At 40.8% G+C, this 27,596-nt stretch overlaps 1 protein-coding gene across 3 annotated transcripts in view; it reads right to left on the reverse strand.

Moving 5' to 3' along the window:
• tyro3 (TYRO3 protein tyrosine kinase) overlaps nucleotides 1-27,596 on the reverse strand; it is a 106,490-nt gene that overhangs the window by 22,764 nt on the left and 56,130 nt on the right. For all 3 annotated transcript variants that reach the window (XM_012968690.3, NM_001079263.1, XM_031890596.1), the window contains 6 exon segments: nucleotides 24,008-24,137; nucleotides 20,355-20,455; nucleotides 13,216-13,311; nucleotides 8,911-8,991; nucleotides 7,626-7,718; nucleotides 3,819-3,940 (listed from right to left, as the gene is read on the reverse strand). In XM_012968690.3, the coding sequence (XP_012824144.1) occupies nucleotides 3,819-3,940; nucleotides 7,626-7,718; nucleotides 8,911-8,991; nucleotides 13,216-13,311; nucleotides 20,355-20,455; nucleotides 24,008-24,137 (623 nt within the window).

Genomic DNA, 27,596 nt, shown 5'->3' on the forward strand with positions numbered 1-27,596 from the left:
AGATCAAGTCAGCAGCTTTTGTTTGGCCACCTAAACAGCGGTACAACTGCTACCAGTTATTTCTACTCTACTGACCTATTTCACAACTCCTCTCTCATTACCTCCTCACACACTCACATTCTAGACTTTGCAATCTGTCAGAGAAACTTACCCTCATTTAGTTTAACATAACCTCAGCATCCTGCAAAAAGCAATACCAGTGCCACACCTCTCACACTGCTTAATTGTCTGCCCATTTTCACACCTTGTGTCCCAACCCTTTCTCCTTGTAGATTGTAAGCTCTTTTGGGCAGGGCCCTGTTCACCTCTTGTATCATTTATAGGGTGCTTTATATTTACTCTGTATGAGCAATGTATGAAACCCACTTATTGTACAGCGCAGCATAATATGTTGGCGCTTTATAAATACATGTTAAGAATAACAGTTACATAGGGTTGAAAAAAGACCCATCAAAAGTCCATCAAATTCAACCCTTCCCAGTAAACCCAGCACACACAACCTATACTTACCAATCTATACCAACACATACATAAACTATATATACAAACATTAATACTAACTGTAGATATTAATATAAAATAAATAATAATTTTGACCAAGATGTTAGGAAATGTGTAATTTTGTAATATTTTTATGTATTTTCCTAAATAGCCCCCTAGATAAATATATTTTTAGCTCCAGTGGTGTGCTCTCTAATCTATTTAAGAGAATCTGAGATTAGGCCTTTGTTTTTTCCTCAACATTAATCCATCGAGTGCCATCGAAGGACTTTATTATTTAGCTACTCTCAGATCCAGCTTTGGAGAACAAAAGTTATGAATCTAGACTCCAACCAAAATATGTTCCCTGACCCCTCCCATCTGAGAGAAGATAAGGGACCAGGTGCCATACAATCATGCCTGGCAAACATTCATTCACACTGGCTTTTCTGTTGCAAGCATCAATGTTGCTGCATTAGTTTTCAGCTTAAAGGAGAAGGAAAGGTAAAAAGTAAGTGAGCTTTATCAGAAAGGTCTATGTAAATACAGCCATAAGCACTCATTGTAAAGCTGCACGGAGTCTTCTATCAAAAGAAACACTTGTCTCTTTTTTTGTAAACATGATGTTCCAGTGTCTGATTTCCTCTCTCAGAAACAGTCTCAATTCCCAGGGCCAGAGTCTGTGCAGTTCTCTCCTCTACCCTCTCCTGCTCCCCCCTCCCATCAGAATGCTACGAACTCCCTTTCCCCCCCTTAGGAATGTGTGATCTCAGCTATAATGGCTAGAGACTGCAGGAAGGAAGCTACCTAAAATGCCAGCTGCTATCTTAAGTACACAGAGAAAGCTTCTAAAGCTTAAAGTTTACTCAGGTATGTTAATGGTTTCTGCAGAATAAATATATCCTTTTCCTTTAATATCAAGTTTGATTTTACTGTGGTTTTGGTGGGCATGGACATGGATTTCAGTATAGTTTTCAACGACCCAACAGCATATTGCCTAACATGACTGAAAATGCACATACAAACATATGCTGCTCTCCCAAGGGGTACAAAAATAAGACAGTGGGGAACAGAAATTTTTTTCTCAAAAGGTTGTTTTGTGCATGTTTTCCTTTTTTTGCAAATCACAGTGAAATGTGCACAAAGATTCGCAAATGAGATTGCAGTTTGCCGGCCCTCTTTGCGTATTTATTGTGCGCGAATATAATTTCACAATTTGTGAAATCAGTTTAGCGAACGTTTTCTCTGCCACCAATGCTGTGGCATAATTCGGATGCAGAGTGTGCGCATAAATATTCACAATTTGAGAATATACCAATTATGCAATTATGTTTGCACATTAAATGTACATTCTTGTCCAGCTTTATAAATATAAACACAGGCAGGATAAATATGTTCACTGCATATAATTCTGCGCCGTGCAAATGTTATATATGACCCCCACTGAATACTAAGGTCCAAAATGTTAATATAGCCTCCCCAGGCACACATAATTGCAGAATATGTATCAAATAAATTCCCAAAACAAGGTAATAAGAATTTCATTTTTGTTTAGATTAATTCATTGATGACTGTTTTTACTATGTTTCAAAGGCCATCATCAGTTTAACCTGGCAGGAAAAAAATGATGATCACATATGTGAAATGAAAGACAATTCTATACTAGCATAAACTGCATAGAGTAGTTTCTATCCTACTTTGCTGTTGTTTTTTAAGGTACCTGCTAATACACAATATGCATTACATTCATTATATTAGCAGGTAAGTCACCCCCCCATGGGATTTATTTGCTTGCACCAGAAAGCATTTGTTACTCAAGGAATTCCTGAACTATAGCAGAATTCCTATCAGTATTATTCCAAAAGTCATGACTTTGGCCAAAGAGCAGACTGGCTTATCCACATTCAAAAGGAACATTTACTTTTCTCAGGACTGTGCAAATGTGCATCAATAAGATAAAAAAGTAGACATCCAATTATCACGTATATTGAAATACATACTCTTACCTACCAAATAAAAGAGAAACACATGAAAGCCAAAGCCAGGAAGTAAATCTGTATAATCTATGCATGCATATGAGCAAATTATGCAAATTAACAAGTATCAGTTGAAATAAATGTTTAAACCATACAGCCCAATGGTGCATGAGGTTATTTCACAGGCAGTGAAAATCCAGTTATTTTCAAAGAATAAAACAGGTACAAAGGAACTGTGGGAGGAAGAATGCAGATAGATGCTCTACTGGACTATAATTGATTGCATTTTCTTTTTATAACATAACATCTCTTGGTCCATCCAACTGGATACAAACACTAGCATATGTGGGACACAAGTCAGAAGGAACACACCATCTATATACAAACTGTTTTTGTGTGTTGTTTATCAAAATGTCTTCACCCACTCTCTTTGCTAATCTACTCTGTCATTTATGACAATGGCATTCCATTCCTTTGACAATCTACACAACCTCGCATGTAACCTTACAAATACTTCATCTATCATGTCTGCTCTGGCCAACAGATAATCTTCTATACACATATTTTTCTGCTAACAGTGCATTCTTGCTGTATGTATGCAACCATATAAGCAAATATCAACTAAGACACTGACTAGAGAATAATGCAGAGAATCTTAAGCAATAGCCACAAGAAAGTACTACAGCAGTGGTTTTCAGATGACTTTTTCAGTTTAATCTGCCCTTTGAAGTAAATTATTTGTTCAGGGTCCCCTTAGCTCAAAAGGTAACAGACATATAAAAAAAGAAGTGCTTTATTAACCTTTCAGCTACAGCTTCAAGAATATCTAGCACAGGAAATAAGTGCTTTACTTGAACTCCAGGCTGCACATACAGCAGTATCTAAAACTGGCCAAACTCAGGAAGTGATAAGCCACAGCTACTGTATGGCCCCTTGTGTGATATCTTTCCCTTCAGCTCATAAGCTTCAGACACCATACAGAACTGGCAAGTGTATAGCCAACTTGAAAGCTGGCATGTCAGCGAATGCTCATGCTGTCCCCAATCGGAGATGTTGGAAAATGTATCTATCAGTTTAGCATGTTGATCGGTGAAAATGAGCTGCAGCCTTTTCACCCATGATCTTGAAAGAACTGATTAAAAACTTGCATCTCCTCTGACCACACCTACATCTTAAAAAATATTTGCCATACTATAAACCGCTCCAATTCCTTCCCCACCCTTTCACTGTCACCTATAACATGGCTCAAAGTAACTGTATCACAGTCTCACAACCTTAACTTGCACAACAACAAATTTTCAGTTGGTTAAATAGGTCCCTTCATTAATGAACACTTAAATATTAATAATAATAAACACTTACAATGGGTTCTTCCCCAATACGGGACATCAGCAGAAAAGTGTGCAAGTCTCCATGTTTCATAAATGGCAGGATGACCATGGGGACAGGAAGCCTTCCTTTTGTACGACTTCTTAAACTTACACCTGGGATTTAAAAAAATCATGCATGATTAAACATGGGGTCATTTTTTCTTTTGAAATATTTAGCTTTTTGTTCAGCAGTTCTCCAGTTTGTAATTTGAGCAGCTATCTGGTTGCTAGGGTTTAAACTACCCTAGCAATCAATCAGTGGTGTGAGTGAGACAATGGAATATGAATAAGAGAGGCCTGAATATAAAGCTAAGAAATAAAATATTACAACAGCAATAAAATGTAGCCTCACAAAGCAATTGTTTTTAATTGACCTCCAAATAAAATCTATAAAAAATAAAGACCAATTAAAAGCATTCCTCATTCTAAAACATAATATATTGTTAATTTAAATATGAATTACCCCTTTAAGGCATGTGTGAAGGAGTTAAATATAAAAAGTGCTTGATAAGAAGAAAGCAACAGTAAAAAAAAAATACTTTCCCCTATTATTTCAAAATATGGGGGTGGTTAGAAAAGTTTTCCATGTATTGTTGTTAAGTCTCTAATCTAAGCAGCAGGTGACTGTGAGGAACATGTGACTTTGGTGACTGTGAATCAGCACCCAACTGCCACATCATCATACTACTCAGTGACAGCTTCTGTGTAGGGAGGGAGCGGTGCTGATAACTACTTGCTTTGACACAGAAAAGCAATTCCATTCTGACCAGAGTTCTGTCGTTTTGGATGTAATTCAAAATTTCATTTCATTTTGGGTTTGGTGTGGGTACTTTAAAGCCAAATCATCCCATTACAGGGTCGGACTGGGGGGTGCAGGGCCCACCGGGGCTCCCGCCCCAGGGGCCCTGCAGGTGCCCCAGCCGCGTCCCCTAACCCCCCCAAGGGCCCCCCTAACCCCCCCCTGACGTCCTCCCCGAGCGCGTATAAATTGAACGCGTCGGGGAGGAACAGTCAGTAGCGGGGAGCGCCGGCAAAGGTCGGACTGGGCCGCTGGGGCCCACTAGGGCCGGGGCCCACCGGGATTTTTCCCGGTGTCCCGGCGGCCCAGTCCGACCCTGTCCCATTAACATGACGCGTCTCTTTTAGTTGAGAATAACACAGCCATTTCAGAATTATGGAGTTTCCCAAAAACCAACATTATGATGTCAGCTATATGGTATTCTAAAATCCATGAATTCAAAATGTATTTGTCCATTCTCAGAAAAATTTAAGTTAATTTTTTTCAAATGTGTTTTCAATAATAATCACATTTCAATATAATCTGCCTACACTGCCATGCTTTTTGCCTTGGACATGGCTTCAGTTTCAATAGACCAACTACCATAGTGATAGTGCTGCTAAAATCCTACAGGCAGAAGGTACCCACATGAGACCCACAATGCATGTGGGTGGGTGTAGGGTTGATTTTTTTGCTGTTTTGTAGTGAGTCTGGCAAAACATTTTTCTTGCTATGTAATCTCAGCCTCTCCTTCCTTCCGTATGTGCTAGTTATATTACACAGCTATGTCACATAAAGGAAAGAGGGTTGGGAAGGGCTTCCTGTATCAAGGGGTTGGGTTAAAGTTCAAACGGGCAAATATATCAATTGAGGGAATGCCTCAGGTATGGAGCCAGTGAACTTTCCTAGTATAAAAGGAAAAATGATAGAAATTAGAAATGTACCCCCATTATTCATTTAAGAATAATAATAGCACGTGAACTCTAGTTAGAAATAGTAGTGCACAGTCATCTCAATTAATTAATGCATGTTTTATTGGCAATTTACCTGGCAGCACAGTGTTCTGTAAGGGGCCTGATGCCACCGGCAGATCTCAGCCAGTCCTTAATAACATTTGTGATTTTGAGCAAACAATGTAGAACACACGGCCTTCTGGTAAAACCAACAACAATATACCTATGAAACATGGTCTGATTACCCATTAGGCCTAAAAAGATTTTGTAGATCTGCATGCAAGTATAAAGAAGATTTATTTCATGGTTTTCTATATACAGCAACCCTATGCAAAACATAAAAAGAGTTGAAAGCCTTCTGATGGTCCCCAGATAGGACAGATGACCCAGAAGGTAAGAAGGTTCTTTGACCATGCCCTACTCCATTATCTATGCACTCTGTTTAATGCAAAAGGAATGCAAAAGTCCACAGTATTATTTGTATTTCCCTTTAAAGTTGTCTGTTGCATATATTGAAAACAATGTATGAATGTTAATGCCCTTTTGCTTTTATCTAGCATTAAAAGTGCTGTTACTGTCTAGGCATGCAGTTTCAGTCTCATTCCATTATTTTCCCACAACCTTTACATCACCTCCCACAGCCCTATTGTAGTATTAAGGTTACAAGGAGTCAACAAATATCATGGCCCAGGAATTTGCAAAGCCTGGCCTGATGTTATTGGGAGCTTATTCTGGGCAAAGAGGACCCCCCCCCCCCCAACAATACCAAAACAGATATTGCCCTTTAAGCATGAGAACCATAGCATACAGCAGGGATCCCCCACCTTTTATACCCGTGAGCCACATTCAAATAAAAAAGTGTTGGGGAGCAACACAAGCATGTAAAAAGTTCCTGGGGGTGCCAATGAAAGTTATAATTGACAATTTGATAGCCCCTATGTTGACTGGCAGCCTACAGAAAGCTCTGTTTGGCAATTACACTGGGTTTTAATGCAACCAAAACTTGCCTCCTTAACAGAAATTCAAAAATAAGCACCTGCTTTGAGGCCACTGGGAGCAACATCCAAATTGTTGGAGAGCAACACGTTGCTCACAAGCCACTGGTTGGGGGTCACTGGCATACAGTGTTCCTTTCAGTCTTTAGTTGCCCTTTTGTTCAAGACAATTTTTAAGCTATGGAAATGGTTTATTATAGATATTACTACTAAGTATCTTTGCTTTATACTATTTTTATCATACAGGTATCGGACCCCTTATCCGGAAACCCATTATCCAGAAAGTTCCAAATTACAGAAAGGCCGTCTCCCATAGACTCAATTTTAATCAAATAATTCACATTTTAAAACAGTTTCTTTCTTCTCTGTAATAATAAAACAGTACCTTGTACTTGATCCCAACTAAGATATAATTAATTCTTATTGGAGCCAAAGCAATTCTATTGGGTATAATTACTGTTTAAATATTTTTTTAGTAGACTTAAGGTAGGAGATCCAAATTATGGAAAGACCCCTTGTCTGGAAAACCCCAGGTCCCAAGCATTCTGGATAATGGGTCCCATACCTGTACTTGCCTCGAAACAAATTTTATGTGATCACAAGCATTACATTTACAGAGTGTAGTCTGCAGAGTCAAACCAAAACAAGTCCTTTTTTCCCTCAAACACAGCCTTTAATCAGACAAAGTAGCAACAGAATGTCAAATAATATGTCACCCCAAAAATAACTCCTGAAAACCTTCTCTCCCACTGAAAAGATCAAAACCATCTGCCCACGGGTTTTTGCTTAATGAAGACTTTTACTAAAAGCCCCATTAACGCAAATAAAGAAAGTGATATTTTCGGAGGACCTAAAACAACAGATTTGGGGCTGCTGCATCATTATTTTCCCAGTAAGATCTGGGCATTTAAAGTCTTAATATAGCAAAATAACTGTGTGCTGAATACTTGGTGCTTCTGAGTCACACAATCTAAGTTATGAAACAGATCCTAAATAATGAGAACCTTTTACAACACTCTAATTGGCAGAGTAGGCAGAAGCGGGGGGAAAAAAGTAATATCTGCAGGTTTTACCTATTAATTTGCAGACATTTGGGTGGTCAAACTCCTTCATAAAAGCAGCTTCTCTCAAAAATTCTTCAATATCGCTGGAGCAGAAAATCTCAGCTGGCAGGAGAAAGAAATATGTTAAAAGAGGCAAAGATAAGGTTTGAGAGTAAAATGGCTCATTAAAACTCCACTGGAAACTGACATGAGCGCTGGTGCTATTTCTATTGTGTCTAACAAGGCTCTTCTTGTGCACAAACCAGAAATATTTATCAGTCCTGACTGCAAATGGAGCTTTAAAGGCACATGGTCCCCTTTAAGCTGTAAATGATTTCAGGTTTAATCATTTTACTTTCTCTAAGTTATTGTCATGGGGTGATCTTCAAATGTAAAATGAAAGCAGCTTTGGAAATGGAATCCATAGACTCATCTAGTCAAACACTGACCTAATAAGCCTTATGTGGTCCCCTTCTACAGCTGTAGCAGAAATGAACTTTATAGACAAGCAACTACTGCAGCAATGATATTTCCTATAGGGTCTTTCAGACCAGTTTATCTTGGCCTGCTAGGCAAGTACCAGTAGGCAACATCCCCTAGAACGCCCCTGGCCCAGTCGCTGTGGTATGCTACTTACAAAACAGGTTTGGGAATTTGGAATGATATAACTATGCAGGGTATGCAGTGCTCATAAGAAACACCCTCCATGACAAAGCAAAGGATAAACAGCTTTTGGTTAATAACAATCTTCCCATAAATAACCCAGTATTATATAATGTAAAGTTACATAAGATACTAATGTTAGGTCCAGGTGCACATGCCTCAGACCTACAGCTTAAATATACTATATGAAGAAAACAATAATTATTGGCTTGACCACATCAGCACAGAAGTGCAGAAAAAAATGTGTTATTTAAAGAAAAAACACATCACAGATATATCATATGTTTGTGAAGATTTTTTTTTTTTACTGCCTTCAGAAGAACCCAAATGAACAAACAGGCCCTTGTAGAAGTAGTGTGACCAGTGTTTTTGTGTGTTTACAGTGTCCTTCCTAAAGTACAGGGGTGCTAATATAGAAGCCTTGCTTACTGCACAGGAACACTCTGTTGAATCATCTTCAGGAAGCAAACTGCTAGGATTCAGTAGAGATAAACAACTTATGGATATACTGCAGTTTTTCAACCAGAGGCTTTTTCTAGCAAATGTGTGAGGTCTCATTTTTAAAGGCAAAAAAGTCTTGAAGATGTAATTTGGTGACAGTTAAAGGGCCAGTTTGTACTTTGTATTCAAATGTGAATCTTTTTAAACTTACCCTTCAGCATCTTTACTGCCACCTTCTGCATGGTGTCATCTTCCATCTTTAGTTGGGCTTCCCTGACAGACCCAAACTCACCTAGAAGGAAGGTTAATTGATGATTAAAGGGGACATAGTGCGTAAAAGCAAGAACATGCCAGTGATTTATACTTCTCTAAATACAGATGATATGTTGTGTTTCAGGCTGATTTATTAAAACCGTACAGTACTAGTTGTGTCCATCTTTTTTACTTTCTTCTACTTGCTTCTTTTCCAGGCAGTGCAGGGGAGCTGGCAGCACTGACAGCAGCTGCAAGTTAGATCAACTGAAGCCTGTCTTTGCATGTGTTAATACAGGGATGTGATTGGCTATCCCCCCTCCTACCTCTGACAGGGAACGTTAGGATAAACTAACACCTTAGTTGCAACAGGGACTGTATCAGATCTATAGGAGCTCAAATAAAGGAGCTATTTTTAAAGTTAATGTTCATTTTTACCACAAAGTGTTGCCTTACTGAGTTAAAATGAGACTTCAATGCAAGCTGGTAGTGTAGGAATATAACTATAATTAATAAGGACAGGCAGCACATTTATTGCCCCTCTGGAAAGACTGCTGGTCAATACCCTGAGGAGATGATGATATCTGCATATTCGATGGGGTCCAGTGTCTCATCAACCAACACATTGGGTTTTGCAAAATGAGATAACTCAATGCAAGAAGAAAATGCATAAGCAAATGTCTGCAGATAAATGCATCGGTGCATGCTATGCATCAGACACAATAAACTCAATGGCCTTGCCTAACTCCTTTTAAAACCATATGCCCACTATGTCAGAGAATAAGACTTGTGAGGGCTACCTAGATCTCTAAACAGTGTTAAAAAAGCTACATTGCCAGGCCCTGATGGGTTCACAGGAAAATATTATAAACTATTCGCCCCTAAACTGATCCCATGGTTACACCTATTATTTAACGATATAATGACTAATAAAGGCAACTTTAGCAGAGATGACTTACAAGCACAAATAGCCGTGATACCTAAACCGGAGAAGGACCACACTAACTGTAAAAATTTCCGCCCTATATCAATACTAAACCTAGACATCAAAATACTAGCTAAAATAATAGCCTCAAGACTCAACCAGTTCCTAGGACAACTTATCCACAAGGATCAGTCAGGATTTATCCCAAAACGACAGGTCACTGATAACATCCGCAAAATCATAAATCTCATACATATAGCAAAAATGAAAGATGTTCCCTCCATGCTTTTATCATTAGACCTAGAAAAAGCATTCGATTCGGTCTCCTGGCACTATCTGTACCAAGTGTTATCTGCCTATAATTTTCCCATCCCTTTTCTCTCCGTAGTTAAGGCCCTTTACAACTCCCCTACAGCTAAAGTCAGCCACATGGGGTTCCAATCAGACGCATTCCAAATTGGCAGAGGGACTAGACAGGGATGCCCCCTGTCCCCTCTATTATTTGCCTTGGCACTCGAACCCCTAGCCCAACAACTAAGGCTAAACAAAAAAATCTCAGGTATAATAACAGGGGACTCTGAATACAAATGCACAATGTATGCTGATGACATAATAATGACAATGTCTAATCCCATGACTTCTCTCCCATATCTATATGATATTCTCTCTGACTTTGCTAAGATTTCGGGGCTTAACATTAATCCCTCTAAGTCAGAAGCCTTAAGTATAAACCTCCAGCCCCATCTTAAAAAATTATTAGAAATTAATTTTGAATTCAAATGGCAAACCAAAACTATAAGATATTTAGGTGTCTTGATATCAACTGACTACAGATCTTTAGCCAAAGAAAATTATCCCAAAATAGAACAAAAGATCTTAAATATGGTGAAGTCATGGGAAAGACTTAAATTATCCTGGCTTGGGAGAGTAACCGCACTGAAAATGTCTGCCCTTCCCCTACTTTTATACTTGTTCCGCACGCTCCCAACCTCCCCCCCCTAAGGACTACATAGAAAAAATGCAAAAGACTTTCACAAAATTTGTCTGGAATGGGAAAAGGCCGCGAATCAATCGCGCTACAGCTTGCCGCAACCGACACAAGGGTGGCCTAGGCATCCCCAATTTGAAAGGATACTATATTGCAGCACAATTGTCCCAAATGATACCTTGGCACTTACCTGAAGATAAACCAATATGGGTAAAGATCGAACAAGACTCTCTGCCTAATATATCCTTACGGAACATACTATGGACAACCCACTCTACTCTTCAGACACAAACAAATCCTATAATAACTCATCTGGTCAGACTCTGGGACAGATCAAAGGAACCCTACAAACTCTGTTCCCCACATAAACCAGTTGCAAGCCTTATCAACAACCCAGATTTCGATCCAGGCCAGTCATCAGGAGCTCTTCATTGGTGGAAACAATCCAACCTAGACACTATACACTCACTAACCAGCAGCAACATACTTCTGCCTTGGTCAAGACTCCAAGACAATTATAAAATTCCACAACATGAATGGCTTCACTACCACCAAGTAGTGAGCTACATCAGATCCCACCATAAGGGCAAACAATTCCCCCTACCCACAGCCTTCGAAAGACTATGTCTGCAACTCACTACGCTTAAAGGGGCATTATCCTATCTATACGATACAGCAACCCACCTAACTCCAATTAAGGAATTAAAATTTGTACAAACCTGGGAAAGTACGCTGCGTCTATGTTTCGATGAAGATACCTGGCGAGACATCTTCAAAAACACAGTCACATGCTCCATAAACGTGCTGACTCAGGAAACTTCCCAAAAGGTCCTACATCAATGGTACCTGGTACCAACTAAAGTCTCTAAGTGGTATCCTTCAGCATCCCCATCATGCTTCCGAGCATGCAACCAACAAGGCACGTTTATGCACACTTGGTGGGACTGCCCAGTTGCAGTACGGTACTGGATCAGAATCTACACTTTAATAACGGCAGTAACTGGCCTCTCATTACGAAAGAGCCCAGCAGAAGCTCTGCTCAACAAAAACATTCCCAGTGGCAATAAATACCTGAGGAAATTAATCACCCACATTTTTTCAGCAGCGAAACAAACAATAGCCAAAGCCTGGAAATCAGCAACTCTGGATATAAACTCTGTCAAAACTAGACTAGACAATATGCTAATTATGGAAAGGCTAACAAGTATCTCAACAGGCCAACTAAAAGTTCACAACAAAATCTGGGCCCCCTGGATGACTTACAGAAATATCTCACTACACCCATAAGATTAACCTGGAAAGGATACCTTCTGAAGACATACTGAAACATCAAAAGACAAGACCTGATTATTTACCTACAGGAAAAAGTTCGACAAACATATACCCACAAGAACTCTTCCCCTAAGTTTACCGGTTACTCTCCCATTTTATTTTATCTTGCTCTATCACTTAAATTTATTCTTTTACCCTGAACTGCCTTTTCCTCTTTTATCCACTTCCTCTACCCCCCCCTCCTTTTCCCCTATGTTTATGATTATGTATAAATTTGCCTGGAACCCTGGGATAACCCAAAAGGTGCTCCTCTGTATGATTTACTTTCAACCACAAAATAAAAACATTTAAACAAAAAAAAAAAAAAAAAAAAAAGCTACATTGGCACATGCAGTTTTTCCAGGCAGAAGAAGTTAATATGCAACATTCCTCTTTTTCAGCAGTAATTTAAAAAAAGGTTTTTGATCTGCTTAAATGAAAATGTGAGATCAATGCTTTCTCTGGGTTGTACAGCATGTGCAATGCTGAACAGTGTAAAGGATAGCCATGAATGAAATTGTGACACTCTCCTTGAATGTGAAGCACAGCCTTAATGTGAAATAAAAAGATACAATTCAGGTCACCAATTGTCCCCTGCAGCTGTTCAACCTGCCTGTCTTAAGTCAATTCAGTAGAAAGAGCCAGGTTTGAGATTCAGTGGTGTCCCTCTGATGAAATTTGCCTACCCTGAGGTAAGGGATTGAATGCATACTGTTCTGCACAAAAGCTATTCATTCTGTGAAGTCAGAAAGATTTCATTATGTACTGGCCCAGAGGGGTATTAAGTGTTTCTCTGCTGGCAGTAACGTTATGTATGCCATTATCCTAAATGTGTATTAGCCCTTTAGATAAAGGGTATTTGATCCTGCTTTGTCTTGGATTTCCCCTATGCAAGAATAAAAGGTGTAACATTTATAATATTTCACAATGTTTTCATGCAAAAGTAAACACTGCATATTCAACAGAATCTCTTATGGAGCTGTTTTCATTTAAAAGTTAAAAAAAAAAAAAAAAAGATCTTTGATTAAGTTAAAATTTACCTTTTCCTAGTGTCCGCCCTAGAGTGAACTGCTGCTGTTGTATGAGTACATCTTTAAGTTTGGATTTCAGCTCATCACTAATTCCAATGCTGTCCACTGTAAATGTGCAATATATAAACATATTTATTTATTAATGACCACACAATCGACATCAGGTAGAAAAGGACCCACTGATTTGGGAACAGAGAGAAAAATAAATGTATCATAAACAGCTCTTCCAAAGAGTACTTACAAATAGTGCTCCCAAGATAGAAAGGGACCAGGCATTCATTATTATCAAAAATAAAGTCCACTGCCAGCACATTATAATAATTAATAGCTACCTGCATGTCTCATATGTGTGTTTCTATAATGATCTAACTGGACTCTCTCCTGAATGTTTCCAAACTAGATTTACAGAGCTTGGTTAACAATTAAGACTGCCCCAGACCACTTATGTGATGACACCCCCACAAGCCAGTAACAGTACATGTAGCCTGAAAGCATATGTAACATTTTCTGTATAAAACATTGAAGGCTTAATAATAACCCTAAAACACTTGGCAGCCACTGGTTATAAATTCACAGACATAAGAACAATTACAAAAATAAATAAATAATAATTTTTAAAGATTGGTTCACCCCTTCCCACAAAATGTCTGCTCTTCTAGTGGCCTTTCCACAAATCCAGGCCTAGAGTTTACAGGGACATTTATGACAGGACAATTATGAATTAAAAAAAAAAAGATACTGGCTACCAGGCCAGTATTTTACCAGCCTGGCCCATAAAAAGTATGCTTAATGTTAATGTTATTAATACAAAAAAAAAAAAAAAAGTATAGAAAGGCCCAGATTTTCTTCCATAAAAGGTAGCAACCCTATTAGGATTGTTGTGTCCATTAAATCTACCTTTAAGGAAGCCATGGATAACAGTTTTGGAAAAGCCACAGAAAGTTGGATTTGCCCAAGACTTTGTTAGAGAAAGGGAGATTTTCTTACCTGAAAAATCCTTTTCTCATAGGCCCGTACTGTCAGTGCAGGACGACTGGGATAAGCTGATCCTCTTTGGAGGCAGGACAAACTGAATAAACTTTCTCCAATCTCTTTATCCGTTGTGGCTCCACCTCTTCCTCCAGTTTTTGTACCAGAGCCTGCCGGTGGAGACAGAACCCTCACTGCCTATTCTAATGCTTAAGTGACGAGCAGCAAAAAACCGGCACCCACAGGGAGGGATGCTGCACTGACAGTACGGGCCTATGAGAAAAGGATTTTTCAGGTAAGAAAATCTCCCTTTCTCATTCGGCCCTACCTGTCAGTGCAGGACGACTGGGGATGTCCCAAAGCCGTCCAAAATTGGGTGGGTATGAACTAGGAAAACTGTTAACAGATATATCTGAACTGAACTATGAGCAGGAGCTATCTATGTGCTACTGCTGCTTGTAGCACCTTCCTGCCAAAGGTCGCCTCCGCTGAGGCCATTACATCTAGCCTATAAAATTTTGTGAAGGTATGTAATGAACTCCACGTAGCCGCTTTGCGTATGGCTTCTATCGATGCAAAATTGTGGAAAGCCCATGAGGCGCTAATTTTTCTGGTGGAGTGAGCTTTTACTGTAATGGGAGCTTTCTGTCCCATAGAATCATAGGCCTCTAGTATGGCTGTTACTATCCATCTGGCTAGGGAGCGTTTGGATGCCTGTAAACCTTTCTTATTGTTTCCAAATAATATGAATAGGGCATCCGATCGTCTGAACTCTGCTGTTCTGTGAATGTAAAATTTTAGCGCCCTAACAGCGTCAAGAGAATGTAGCTGCTTTTCTTGATCATTCTTCGGTTGAGGGCAGAATGAAGGGAGTACTATCTCTTGGTTGAGATGGAAACTCGATGTGACTTTTGGAAGGTGAGATGGTATAGTACGGAGTACCACCTTATCTTGATGAAAAATTGTCCAAGGTTGCCGATAAGACAACGCTGCCATATCTGATACTCGTCTAGCCGAGCATATTGCTAGGAGGAAGGCTACCTTCCATGTAAGAAATTTTATGTCCACTGTAGCCATAGGTTCAAAGGGGGGCCTCTGGAGGGCCCTGAGGACCAAATTAAGGTCCCATGGTGGAATAGGATCTCTCAGTGGCGGGTGCAACTTGAGAAGAGCCTGGAAGAATGTTTTTACCTCGGGTAGTGCGGCCCATTGTTTATGGAAGAGAGATGCAAGAGCTGACGTCTGAACTTTCAGTGCGGATATACTCAGCCCTTTGTCCACTCCATCTTGTAGGAATTCTAGGACATGTGTGGATACACAGGACTGCCAATGTATATTGTGCCTTTGACTCCAATTAATAAACAGGTTCCATATTCTGTGATACACCTTAGAAGTGGACTGTTTTTTTGCTGAGATTAAGGTCCGGATTACATGGTCAGAAAATCCTTCTTGTTTCCATAATTTGGTCTCAACATCCAAGCCGTTAAATTCAGCCTGTGCACATTTTGTGCCTGTGCTGGACCCTGTGATAGGAGATCGGTCGATAGTGGAAGTGTCCATGGTGGTTCCGCTGACATTTGAATTAGTTCCGCGAACCACGCTCTGCGTGGCCACCATGGGGTGATGAGTATGGTAGGTACCTTCTCCCTCCTGATCTTGTGTAGTAGTCGAGGGATGAGTGGTATGGGGGGGAAAGCATACGCTAGTTGACACTGCCAGGGACTGGTGAGTGCGTCCACTCCCTCTGCTCTGGGGTCTTGAACCTTCGAGAGAAATCTCGGTAGTTGGGTGTTGAATCGAGATGCCATGACGTCGAGACATGGGCGACCCCATTTGTTTACGATCTGTTGGAAGACTTGTGGCTTGAGTCTCCATTCTCCCGGGTCCAGCGTGGTGCGACTCAGATAGTCCGCCTCCCAGTTGTGAATGCCTGGGATGAACACTGCTGTTAAGAGGACCTGATGTTTCTCCGCCCAGGTCATGATTCGGGATACTTCGAGGAGTGCAGATGCGCTTCTGGTCCCTCCTTGACGATTTAAGTAGGCTACTGTGGTGCTGTTGTCGGATTGAATTCTCACGTGTTTCCCTCTCATGGGGGCCTGCCAATGGAGTAGAGCGTAGTAGACTGCTCTTATTTCTAGCGCGTTGATGTGAAGTCTCAGTTCGCGAGTTGACCATGTGCCCTGGCATACCTGAGGTGGCCACGTTGCTCCCCATCCCACTCGGCTGGCATCTGTTGTGACTATCTCCTGGACCGGACGGTCCCAGCTGTTGCCTCTTGTGAGGTTGGGAAGGTGTGTCCACCAGGATAGACTCTGCTTTACCTTGTTGGAGAGGTCTATGATCTGTGACAAGTTTTGATGGTTTTTGTCGAATGACTTTAGGAATTCCCATTGGAGCGGTCGAAGGTGAAACTTTGCAAATGGTACCGCTTCTATGCTGGCTGCCATTAGGCCTAGTAGTCGGAGAATGTCGTGGGCTGAAGTCCGGGATTTGTGACAATAGGTTGTGTGCTGCGTTCTGAAGTGTTGTGGCTTTGGTTAGTGGCAGGAGCACTTTTCTGTCCACTGTGTTGATCTGCATGCCCAGGAACTCTAACGATTGTGTCGGGTTGAGAAGGCTTTTTTTGTGATTGATCTGCCAGCCGTGCTGTTGCAAAGTTCGTAGACACTCCTGGGTGTGGAGTTCGGCTTCTTTTATTGATTCTGCTGTGACTAGTAGGTCGTCTAGATAGGCTGTAACGTGGATGCCTTGAAGCCGTAGCACTGCTAATAATGCTCCTAGAACCTTGGTAAATAGTCTTGGGGCTGACGTCAGCCCGAAAGGAAGTGCCTCGAATTGAAAATGTGATTGGCCCAGAGCAAACCGGAGGAATCTCTGGTGAAAGTAATTGATTGGAATGTGAAGATAAGCATCTTTGATGTCGATTTTGGTCAGGAATACGTTTGGCTTTAGGCTCTTTATGATTGATGGGAGGGATTCCATCTTGAAACGCTCGTACCGCACAAATTTGTTTATTGGATGTAAATTGAGAACTGGTCGAAAACCTCCGTCTTTTTTTGTTACTAGGAAAAGATTCGAGTAAAATCCGTGGAATCTGAATTCCTGGGGTACTGGTGTTATGACTTCGTTGTCCAACAGGTCCTGAATGATGCGGTATAGAGCTTTTTGTTTGGTTTGGTCGGATGGTACGGTGGACACGACAAATCTGTGTTCTGGAGGTTTTTTGGTGAAGGGAATGCTGTAACCGTGATTTAGGATGTTTAGTACCCAGGTATCCGAAATTGAGTTTTGCCAGGTTTGCGCAAAGTTGCGCAATCTTCCTCCTACTGGTGGCTGGGAGGGATTGTGGTCGTGGAGGTCAGGAGTCCTGTCCTTTTGTTGGCATGCTTTTGCGGGGCATTTTGGATTGGTTTTGCCAGGAGGGTCTGAATCTCCTATTGGGCTGAGGTTGTGGCTGAGACCTAGAGTTTCTCTGTTGTCTATTGCTTGAGGGCCACGAACGGTGGTGGTAATTGCGTCTGTGAAATTCTTTCCTGGGTCGTTAACCGTGTGGTAAAAAGGCACCTTTGCCACCCGTGACCTCTGATATTATTTGTTTAAGCTCAGGGCCAAAGAGTTGTGATCCGCTGAATTTAAGCGATGTAAGCCTGTTTTTGGAGGCTGTGTCGCCAGACCATTGGCGTAGCCAAAGGGCTCTGCGAGCGGTGACAGATGCCGCTGAGGCCCTGGCAGATAGTTTTGCCGTCTCCATGGCTGCTTCACCTAGGAAGGCTAGGGCGGACTTGATCTTTTCTAGTTCTGTTGCGAATTGGTCTGGGTCAGTAGGGGGGTGTCTTTGTAATTCTTGACACCAGTATTTGGCTGTTCTGGCTACCGTAGTGGAAGCCGCTGCTGGCCTTAATATGGCTGTGGTATTCTGAAAATCCCTCTTTAGAGCGGCGTCTATTTTTTTGTCCATTGGGTCCTTAAGGTAGCCTGCGTCCTCAGCGGGCAGGGTGGTGTTGCGTGCCAATCTGACGATGGGTGGATCTACCTTTGGAACTTTTTCCCAATGTTTGTATTCGTCTGGAATAGGGTATGTGGAAAAAAATTTGTGTGTGAGATTAGACTTCCTATCTGGTTGGTGCCATTCTGACTCGACATAACTGGTAATAGATTTGCACACTGGAAAGGTTCTTGCTTTCTTGGAAGTGTTACCTAACACCTTATCTGCTTTTGATATGGCTATTTGCTCTTCTTTAATCTCCAAAGTGGAGAAGATGTCTCTCAATATGCTTTTAACCTCTTCCGGCTGCTTAGATGTGTCATCTGAGTCACTAGACTGCCCTTCGGACGAGAATTCCTCGTCTGAATCTATGATACTTAGCTCCTCAGAAGAAAGGTAAGATTGGGAGTCAGAATCTTGCTGAGGTGTAGGTGAAGGTGATCGTTTACGTCTTGTGGTAGGAGAAGGGGAGCTTTTACGCTTCCTCTTACCATGTTGCGGTAGTGATGGGGCAGATAATGCCTGCTGGACAGATGTATGGACTGTGGATTGGATCCATGACATGAGCTGTGAGAGGTCAGATGTTGGTAAAGGTGTTGCTGCATTAGTAACTGTGGATGGGTCTAGTGACTGGGACTGACCTTCCTGAGTGGCATGGACCAAGGCTGTGGTTAACTGTGTTGGTTCAGAGATACTCTCTTTATGAGGAGAGGGAGAATGGCCCCTGGGTTTGGGAGCCGTTTTGACCTGTTTCTTTAATTTTGCTTTCATTCTCTTAGGTCTGTCTGGGAGATCTATCTCCTCAATCAGGGACAGTAGATCGTCATCAGGTGCAGACATTATAAGATCTGTTTCCTTATTTTGATTATTGACTTATTGCGTGTCGTGTATATGTAGTCGTAGACTAACCTTAGTCCAAGGTAGTTGTGCTGTCCTGTGCTCTTTTGCTCTGTGCGTGCAGTAATAGGAGACACTCAGTAAAGGCACTGTTGCTGATACCGTTTGCCAGCGCTACGGTAGCACTCGTGTGCAGGCGCCTAGCGTTGCGCCGTCGGACGCCGGATGTAGAGGCGCTCAGTAATGATAGCGCATGATTGACGTCATTGAGCGACGTAGGGCACTGCAGTACGCGCCCAAATTGAGCGCGAGATCGGCGGCAATGTAGGCGTGTCTAGCTAGACTGAACCCGGAAGTCAGTCGAGCGTCAGTAGTGGCGGTATCGCCAGTTTTTTTTGCAGGTTGTCTGGGCTCAACCATGGCATGCCTGGGAGCACACTAGGAGGTTATTTATTCCTGGGGTGCCTGGGCTCAAACACGGCAATGTCCGGGAGCGCGCAGGGTCCGCTTGGAAGGAGCGCTCACCAGGGGCTCTACTTGGCTGTGCTGTTAGATCTAAGCGATCGTAGCACATAGGGAGCACTCACAAGGGGCTCAAACCACGAGATATAGGTTTACCAGCGGGAGCACACACGGGAAGGGGGGCTCTACCGACCGGGGTGACTTACCATGTTAGTTATTGAAGTTATAACAAGGGAAGAATAATCAAATAATAAAAATAATAGCTGCTGAATACTGCGAGTCCTAAGTAAGGGAAAATAATAAAATAATCAGGAAGATGAGAAGAAAAAAATAAAAAATAAAAAAGTGTCTAGAGAGAGGAGAAAAGCTGCCTCCAAGGTAGGACAAACTGAAAAAACTGGAGGAAGAGGTGGAGCCACAACGGATAAAGAGATTGGAGAAAGTTTATTCAGTTTGTCCTGCCTCCAAAGAGGATCAGCTTATCCCAGTCGTCCTGCACTGACAGGTAGGGCCGAATGAGAATAATGGGGTTTTATAATAAAAGGCACTAAGTTTGGGTTTAGGTTACTGGACAATCTAAGTGCCTTTTAGCAAATCTATTCCATTTATACAAAACATTTTTGAGGCATATAATGTTCATTACACGTAATGGGCATATACTTTCTCAAGTCAACCCAAATGCCCACAGTGAGCAGATATGCGAGGGAAGACAGGGTTTTTATATTGCTTTAGATATCAGGGCCCCAGCCTTCTTACATTATTTACATATATACTTCAGCTTTGTTGCTTGATAACCCCTCAGTTTTCCTTCCTTCCTATGCAAGGGGTTGTAGTTCTGCAACATGTTGAAAAGCCTTATCCCTCTACAAAAAAGGATGCAGAGGCTACTCACATGTGGCTTCCATCACCTCAGGTCCCCTCCTGTTAAAAGATCTGGCAGCTGTAAACTGAATTACTGGCCCTCCTCTTCCTAGCATTGAGCCCAGCATATTCCTTGGAGAAAAGAATAGAACAGTAATTGGCACATCAATCCAGTAATAATATTCACTCTTATTTTGAGACGGCAGAAAACTAGTTAGATATTACAGGACTCATGGGAAGTTTACAGAGCAACAATAACACATTCTGAAATAAAAATATGCATCAGGAGACCTGTTACAAAATACATTTGTCATTTCTTCCTGCGTCAGAAGAAAAATGTTTTCAGGCAAAGTGCTAGTGTTCAATACAGGGAACAAAGCAGAAGCCCATTCCCTGGATTATTTTGGGGAAAATAGCCCATATTTTGATAAGTGTGATATACTTGTTGCTTAAATCAGACAGACCCTTCATAGTCACTGATAAGGAAGACAGTAACAGAAATACAATCTTGCTCTATTTAAGTAACCCATGGCAACCAACTAGCAGTTCCTATTTACTGGCTTTTATAAAAATGAAAGGAAACATCTGATAAGTTGCTCTGGGTTAAACCAGGGTAAACATGCCCCTCTTACTACAAAAGCATCAGATAGTTAAAGGCGAATGAAAAGTAAAAACTAAGTAAGTTTTACCAGAAAGGTCTATGTAAATACAGCCATAAGCACTCATAGAAAAGCTGCAATGATTCCTCTATCAAAAGAAACAAAGGATTTCTTGTCTATTGTTTTATAAACATGTTCTTAGGGTATGTGACTTCCTCTCTCAGAAAAATCCTTCATTCCTAGGGCCAGAGTCTGCGCAGTTCTCTCCTTTCTCCCCTCTCCTGCTCCCCCCTCCCATAAGAATAAAACTCACTCCCCCCACCCTTGGTGTGATCTGAGCTATAGGCTAACGGCTAAGCTGCAAGCAGAAAGCTATGAAGACCAAGCTAAATTGGCAGCTGCTATCTTAAACAAACAGAGAAAGCTTCTAGGGCTCTTTACTCAGGTATGGTTTCTGCAGAATAAATATAGTGTTCTAGGTGGCATTAATGTGGCGAATATATTGGCAGTAAAATGCCAAAATGACTTTCCTTCTCCTTTAAAGAGGTTGTTCCCCTTTGAGATAACTTTTTGTGTGATGTAGAGCACGTGTCAAACACAAGGCCCACGTGCCGAATCCAGCCCTCCTGGCTGTTTTATGTAGCCAGTGGTGACTGTGCCTGACCGTGCAGCACCAATCGAGGAACAAAATAATATGCACCACGAACCCTGCAGGGCAGAATAAAAGCAGCCGCTCGGAGCGCCACTGGGACGCGATTAATGCACAAGGATTTTGTGTGATATGGTGTTTCAGGGTGAGGAAGGATTTATCCTTCTACTACTAAGTTTTTTTTTCTCTGTTCTCTGAACAGAGAAAAAGAGTAATAAAGTAACAATAACAATACAATCATCTCACAGAGCAAATGTTTTTTGGCTACTGGGGTCTGTGACCCCCATTTGAAAGCTGGAAAGTGTCAGAAGAAAGTTGGAAAGAGAGGAACAACTATATATAATAAGATGACTAATTACACAGTTACTTAGAATTGGCCATTATAGAACTAAAAGTTATATACTAAAAGTTAACTTAAAACTAAACAACCCCTTTAAAATTACACTGCCACACACTGAGGGCCCGATTCACTAAAGTCCGAAATAAGGAGTGCTATTTATAGAATGCGTTAAAAATCTTATCACTTCTTATTTTTCGCTCGATTCCCTAAAAGGACACTTGTCATAATTAAGAAGCGATGTTCTTGGCGTTATTTATCTTACGATGACATATTTTATATGCGATAAGCGTTATAGGGGCCGATTCACTAAAGGTCAATAACGCTTATCGCATAGTTTTTTTCATTAAAAAGCATGCGATAATTAAGTACCGATTCATCAAAGTAATTTCGCATGTGTTAATCCGCATATCGCATGCACAAAAACACATTGTGTTAATTAGCGAATAGAAATAGTACTAACGCATGATTCACAAACACATATGAAGCGTTAAACGTGCAAAATATCGTGTTAATCTGTGTGAATATTAACCCTACTTGGGGCAGGCGGTACTTAAAGAAAATTGCGGTTCGTGAGCTATTGGCAACACTACATGGAGTTTGCAGTAGTATTTTTTCAAGTATATGTTGGTCCTAGAGTGATGCATCCTCCAGTTTTCAGGGAAATGGTGGTTTTCAGAAAGTAATGGTTACGTGCGTAATATATTGCGTTCTGCGTAATATATCTTGTGCGCTGCGTAATATATTGCTTGAAAATATGTCATCGTAAGATAAATAACGCCAAGAACATCGCTTCTTAATTATGACAAGTGTCCTTTTAGAGAATTGAGCGAAAAATAAGAAGTGATAAGATTTTTAACGCATGCTATAAATAGCACTCCTTATTTCGGACTTTAGTGAATCGGGCCCTGAATGTCCTTCAGTCATATTTGTAGTACACCCAGGGATCTTTGCTTTTGTGCAGTGTATGGTATAGCTTATATATGCCATCTTTACTAAGACCATTTTTGCATTTACATTACAAATCTTTATAAACTAGATATATGCTGTGATGTTAAGCATTTTGTCTGAAGTTTCCAGTACTCTTGAGTCTCTCGTTTACCAAATGCAGGTCACAGGTGAGAAAGGAGAGACGTTACGCTGTGTGCTTAGAGCTGGCAGTGAGCAGTAACAAATCTAAGACATCTTAGTTAAGGGCCAGAATACAATGCAAGAATGTCCTTTTCAATTGGTCTTTATCATTTATATTTGCCAACTGCCTCTTTACAGCTTTCAGACTGGCCCAGTAGCCATAAAGCCAGGCCCAGATTTGTGGCGAGGCCACAAAGGCCGGGGCCTAGGGCGGCATAAATTTAGGGGCAGCATGTCACCCAGCCGCACTTAAAATTTCTCACATACGGAGCACTGGGGACAGGATTAGCACCGCAGAGTTTGGGGGTGGCCTCTGGGTGCATTTAACAGAAATCCGGTGCTGCATAAAGCTATTTGCTCTACGAGGCTACAGTGTTATTGCTACTTGTTACTATAATCTTTATAGTTAGGCCCTGTCTTATTCATCTTCCAGTCTGTCATTGAAACCAATGCCTGGTTGTTAGAGTAAACTGGACCCTAGCAACCAGCTTAATGTGTCAAACTGAAGGTGCAGAACAAAAACCTAAATGAATCATTAAACAGAATATGACTGTCTATGACTGTCTATATTTAAAGGTTAACTACCTCTTAAATATCATAGGCTTGTATAGAAACATCCATCAGAAATAGTGGCTTATCAATGTGTTAAAATCAAAATCCTAAACAAAAATTCATAAATGGGAGGAGATTAGGAAGGAATAAAAAAAGAAACACATCAATTACAGCTGGTAAAACAAATATGAATTAAAGTTCTTAATAAGCAAGTGATTATAAACATGTTCACTGCAATAAGTTTCAAGAAAGATCTTCTGTCCTCCAATGGAGTCAGCTATATTAATGATATTGTGTCTATATCTTGCAGTCTGCCGTAGTGACAATGTTCCTATATTGATATGCTCTTTCAAATTTACACTGAGTTCAGAAAATCATATACTAATTAAAGGAAATGATGGATAACTTAAACCTACCCAAAGCGTGTCTCTTTCCTTCCCTTCCTCAGGAATATAAGGGTCATTGCGACTACTGTAACTAAGGCAGTGAGGATTCCCAAAACCATGGGAACCCAAGACATTCTGGTATGTGGGTGCCTTTGTTTGCCTGAAGAAAAAAAAAAAACATTTTCACAGGTTTAAGCCCATGTTACACTGCACAATATAATCTTTACACTGTAGCTGGCATACAGGAATATTATCAGGGACAAACCAACCATTTCCCACTTTCCATAATTTCTTTACAAGTGAAACACAGTACATTTATTAGAATCACTGGAAAGTAATGCAGGTGGGTGTATTAAAGGGAAACTTCATATTAATTTCCATGTATCTGGTATTTAACATACTCTGCCAGTTTCCTATTGTACAGTATTTTGCCTTTTGCATTTCTTCCACACTTGAATCATATGTCAACAAATTGGCCTCTTCTGAAGTCACTAGGAATCACATGGAAATGCCAGAGTGGGAAATTTTCTAGCAAAAGTTGTTTCATGATTTCCATCGGTGGAAATGGAGGGCCATTTTAGGTGTTCTGATGCCGTGTTTTAAATCTGATGCACTCCTGCAGCTGATCCAGCTAGTTGGGACTACGACCTGGTTGGATAATGGCACTTTACTATAAAAAGCTATAATACAATAGGCAAGGGACATTTTAATTACTGATTTGTTAGGCTCACTTCTGGGACCACTGCATTCTAATTTATATTTAAGAAAAATACATACAACGGATGGACATGAATATCCCTAAGTATTTAAACTGGCTATACCATAGTTCAGAGCAACAATCTGAAGATTTGCAAAAATATATTTCCCCATGATGGGCAATATAATGGCACAGTTAGTACCTTGCCTTAAATCTAACCAGAGCACTTTGGGTTGGTAAATTCTATGTGTCTGCGCGTGTTTCCTCCCACACTCTAAAAACACAGCGGCAGGCTAATTAGCTCCTGTTGAATCTGCCCATAGTGTGTGTGAATGTGATAGGAATCCTAGGCTACAAACTCCACTGGGGCAGGGACTGAATAATAAACAACCTCTGGAAAGCTCTGAGTAGACCTGTCTGTGCCATAAAAAGTTTAATAATTTTAATAACCTAATTACAGTATATCAGACTATCATTTATCATTATTATTTATCATTGAAAAATCAAAGTGCAGTGAGAGAACTATAAATTGTATATAAACTAATATAAAAACTTTTGTTTTCCCGAGTGAGATTTATAAATCACCACAGCTATTATTTGATTGCCTGTTGTGATATTTCATATTTTATTTACTGTACATCCCCAACCTAACAATTTTTTCTCTCTAGTATAACCAATGACTCATCCTGTTTATTTCTGATGAAGAGCATTACTCAGCACTGCCTGTCAGTTTGTCTTATTAAAGCGCCCCCCCCCCCCATACACACCCCACTGGTAGTACATGGACAAGTGTCTAAAGCTCCCACTTCACATACAATTATCGGGGTAAATATGACACAACCAGGAATTGATTAACCCCTAGAGAAGTCATTTGTACAGCAATAAATTAGGTTAATGGTTACACAGCAACAATAAATATATTAATTTCCCCCATACCCTTCTAGCAACAGAGCAGGTAGGGAAGGAGTGCTAGAGAGTTCATAGGGACCCCAAGGAATTTAGACATCCATATATTATATATTATTTATAATATATAAATATAATTTATAATAAATATAACCCTCTGGTGTTGGGGTGAAGAGAGGAGGTAAACCATACTCAGTGACTATTCTTATATTCTTCATAAATGGGCTCTAAGGAGGAGGAAATAAGGAAGGAATCCCAGCAGTTCAATATTTTCCAACACATCAATACTTTCCATGAACAGTTTCTTGACAGTAAGAAGATTTTCAAAGGTGTCAGTTCAAATGGACTGAGCAGTCGGACAGAATTCTGCTCTGTGGGATGGTAGTCCCCCCACTGTGCATTAACACCCATCCCAATCATTTATTCTCCAGACATCTTTAGCACTCTGTAAGAGTGATCTCCAACCAGTGGCTCGCAAGCAACATGTTGCTCACCACTCCCTTTGATGTTACTCCCTGTGGCCTTAAAGTAGGTGCCCATTTTTAAATTTCTGGTTCGGAGGCAAATTTGGAGCACAGTTTTACTCCAAGCAGAGCCTTCTGCAGGCCAGCAGTCCACAGCCTTTATTTGGCATCCCCAAAGAACTTTTTCATTTTTGTGTGGCTTCCCAACACTTTTTATAGCTGAGTGAGACTATGAGAAAAAAAAGTTGGGGATCCCTGCTGTAAAAGGTATCACAGCTTGATAAATCGGCCCCTAAGTTTCTCTTTCAAGCATCAAGATGCTTGAATCCTACCAGTGAACCACATTCGAAAACCAAGGGTAATGTTATCTCCCTCCTTCCTATTTACTCATTCTTTGCAGATTTTGACAAAAACAGACTAATTTAATAGTGTTCTACAAAACTCTTAAAAATGTTGATTTGTACAACAGGCGGTCAAAAAAAGGGTTAATCTTGCCTCACTGCAACCATTCCTCGGCAGACCACAGTTGTACCCTGCGGAGCAGATGCAATAAAACAGCGTGATCACATTATAGCACTAATTAAGGAGCTAATGCAGTCGGTGTGAGTAAACTGAACACAGTTCAGAGCAGTCCTTATTAGGATGCTCAGGCAGATAGGATTCTATAAACACAAGGTCTCTGCTCTACATTCCCCTCGTGGCTTTGGCACACCGTAGGCTCATTCTTCTTCATCTGTTCCAAACAAGAGTAAGAAAATAAGTCTTAGGAGATTTATAGGATAAAAGGCAAGGTATTCTATTCTAATGGACGTCCTGTGATATTGTTTGGGGAAGTGAGATATATATAATGAATAAATGTACCTCCTAATTTAAAACATTAGGATAATAAAAGGCACCAAAGAGTTCCATAACCATATAAAGGCAAGAGGCCGAAAGCTGAGTACTTTTACACAGGTGATTGAACTTCAAGATGACTTCTAATATCCTCATATTTTACATCAGGAGGTGCATTATTTATTATAATCAGTGGCGTAACTATCTCTACAGCAGACCCCACGGTCATGGGGAACCCGGAGGAAAGGGTGGCCCGGACCGCGGGCCTGTTGTACCATAGTGCCCCCTTCCTGGCCCATCTCCTTCCTTTAAAATAGTGGCGCACTTGGGACCAGGAGGTTCTGCGCGAGAGGGCTGGAAGGGAGGTCCGGGGAGGAGGGAGTGGTTGCACAGGGCCCCGTCACTGTTAATTATAATATACAAGTTTCAGTGAGTCCGGTAACAGGAATTACATCACTAAGCACCAATTATAACTGATGACATCACTAAGCACAGTTTATAAGGATAAGGATATTATTTACAGGATATATATATATGTATGTATGATCAAGAAGGGCATGTAAGGAGATTGTTTAAGAGACATATAGAGATGAGGGGTGCTCTAGGCTGACTATGAGATGCATATCAATCTCCTACTCTGCATACATTTCCCTAAGAATAGAATCTGCAGGTGCATGTGTGAGGTCATTACAATAAGCTAATGCCAATACCAGTCATC

This window comes from Xenopus tropicalis, chromosome 8 (assembly GCF_000004195.4).
Source record: "Xenopus tropicalis strain Nigerian chromosome 8, UCB_Xtro_10.0, whole genome shotgun sequence".
In the NCBI taxonomy this organism is placed as follows: domain Eukaryota; kingdom Metazoa; phylum Chordata; class Amphibia; order Anura; family Pipidae; genus Xenopus; species Xenopus tropicalis.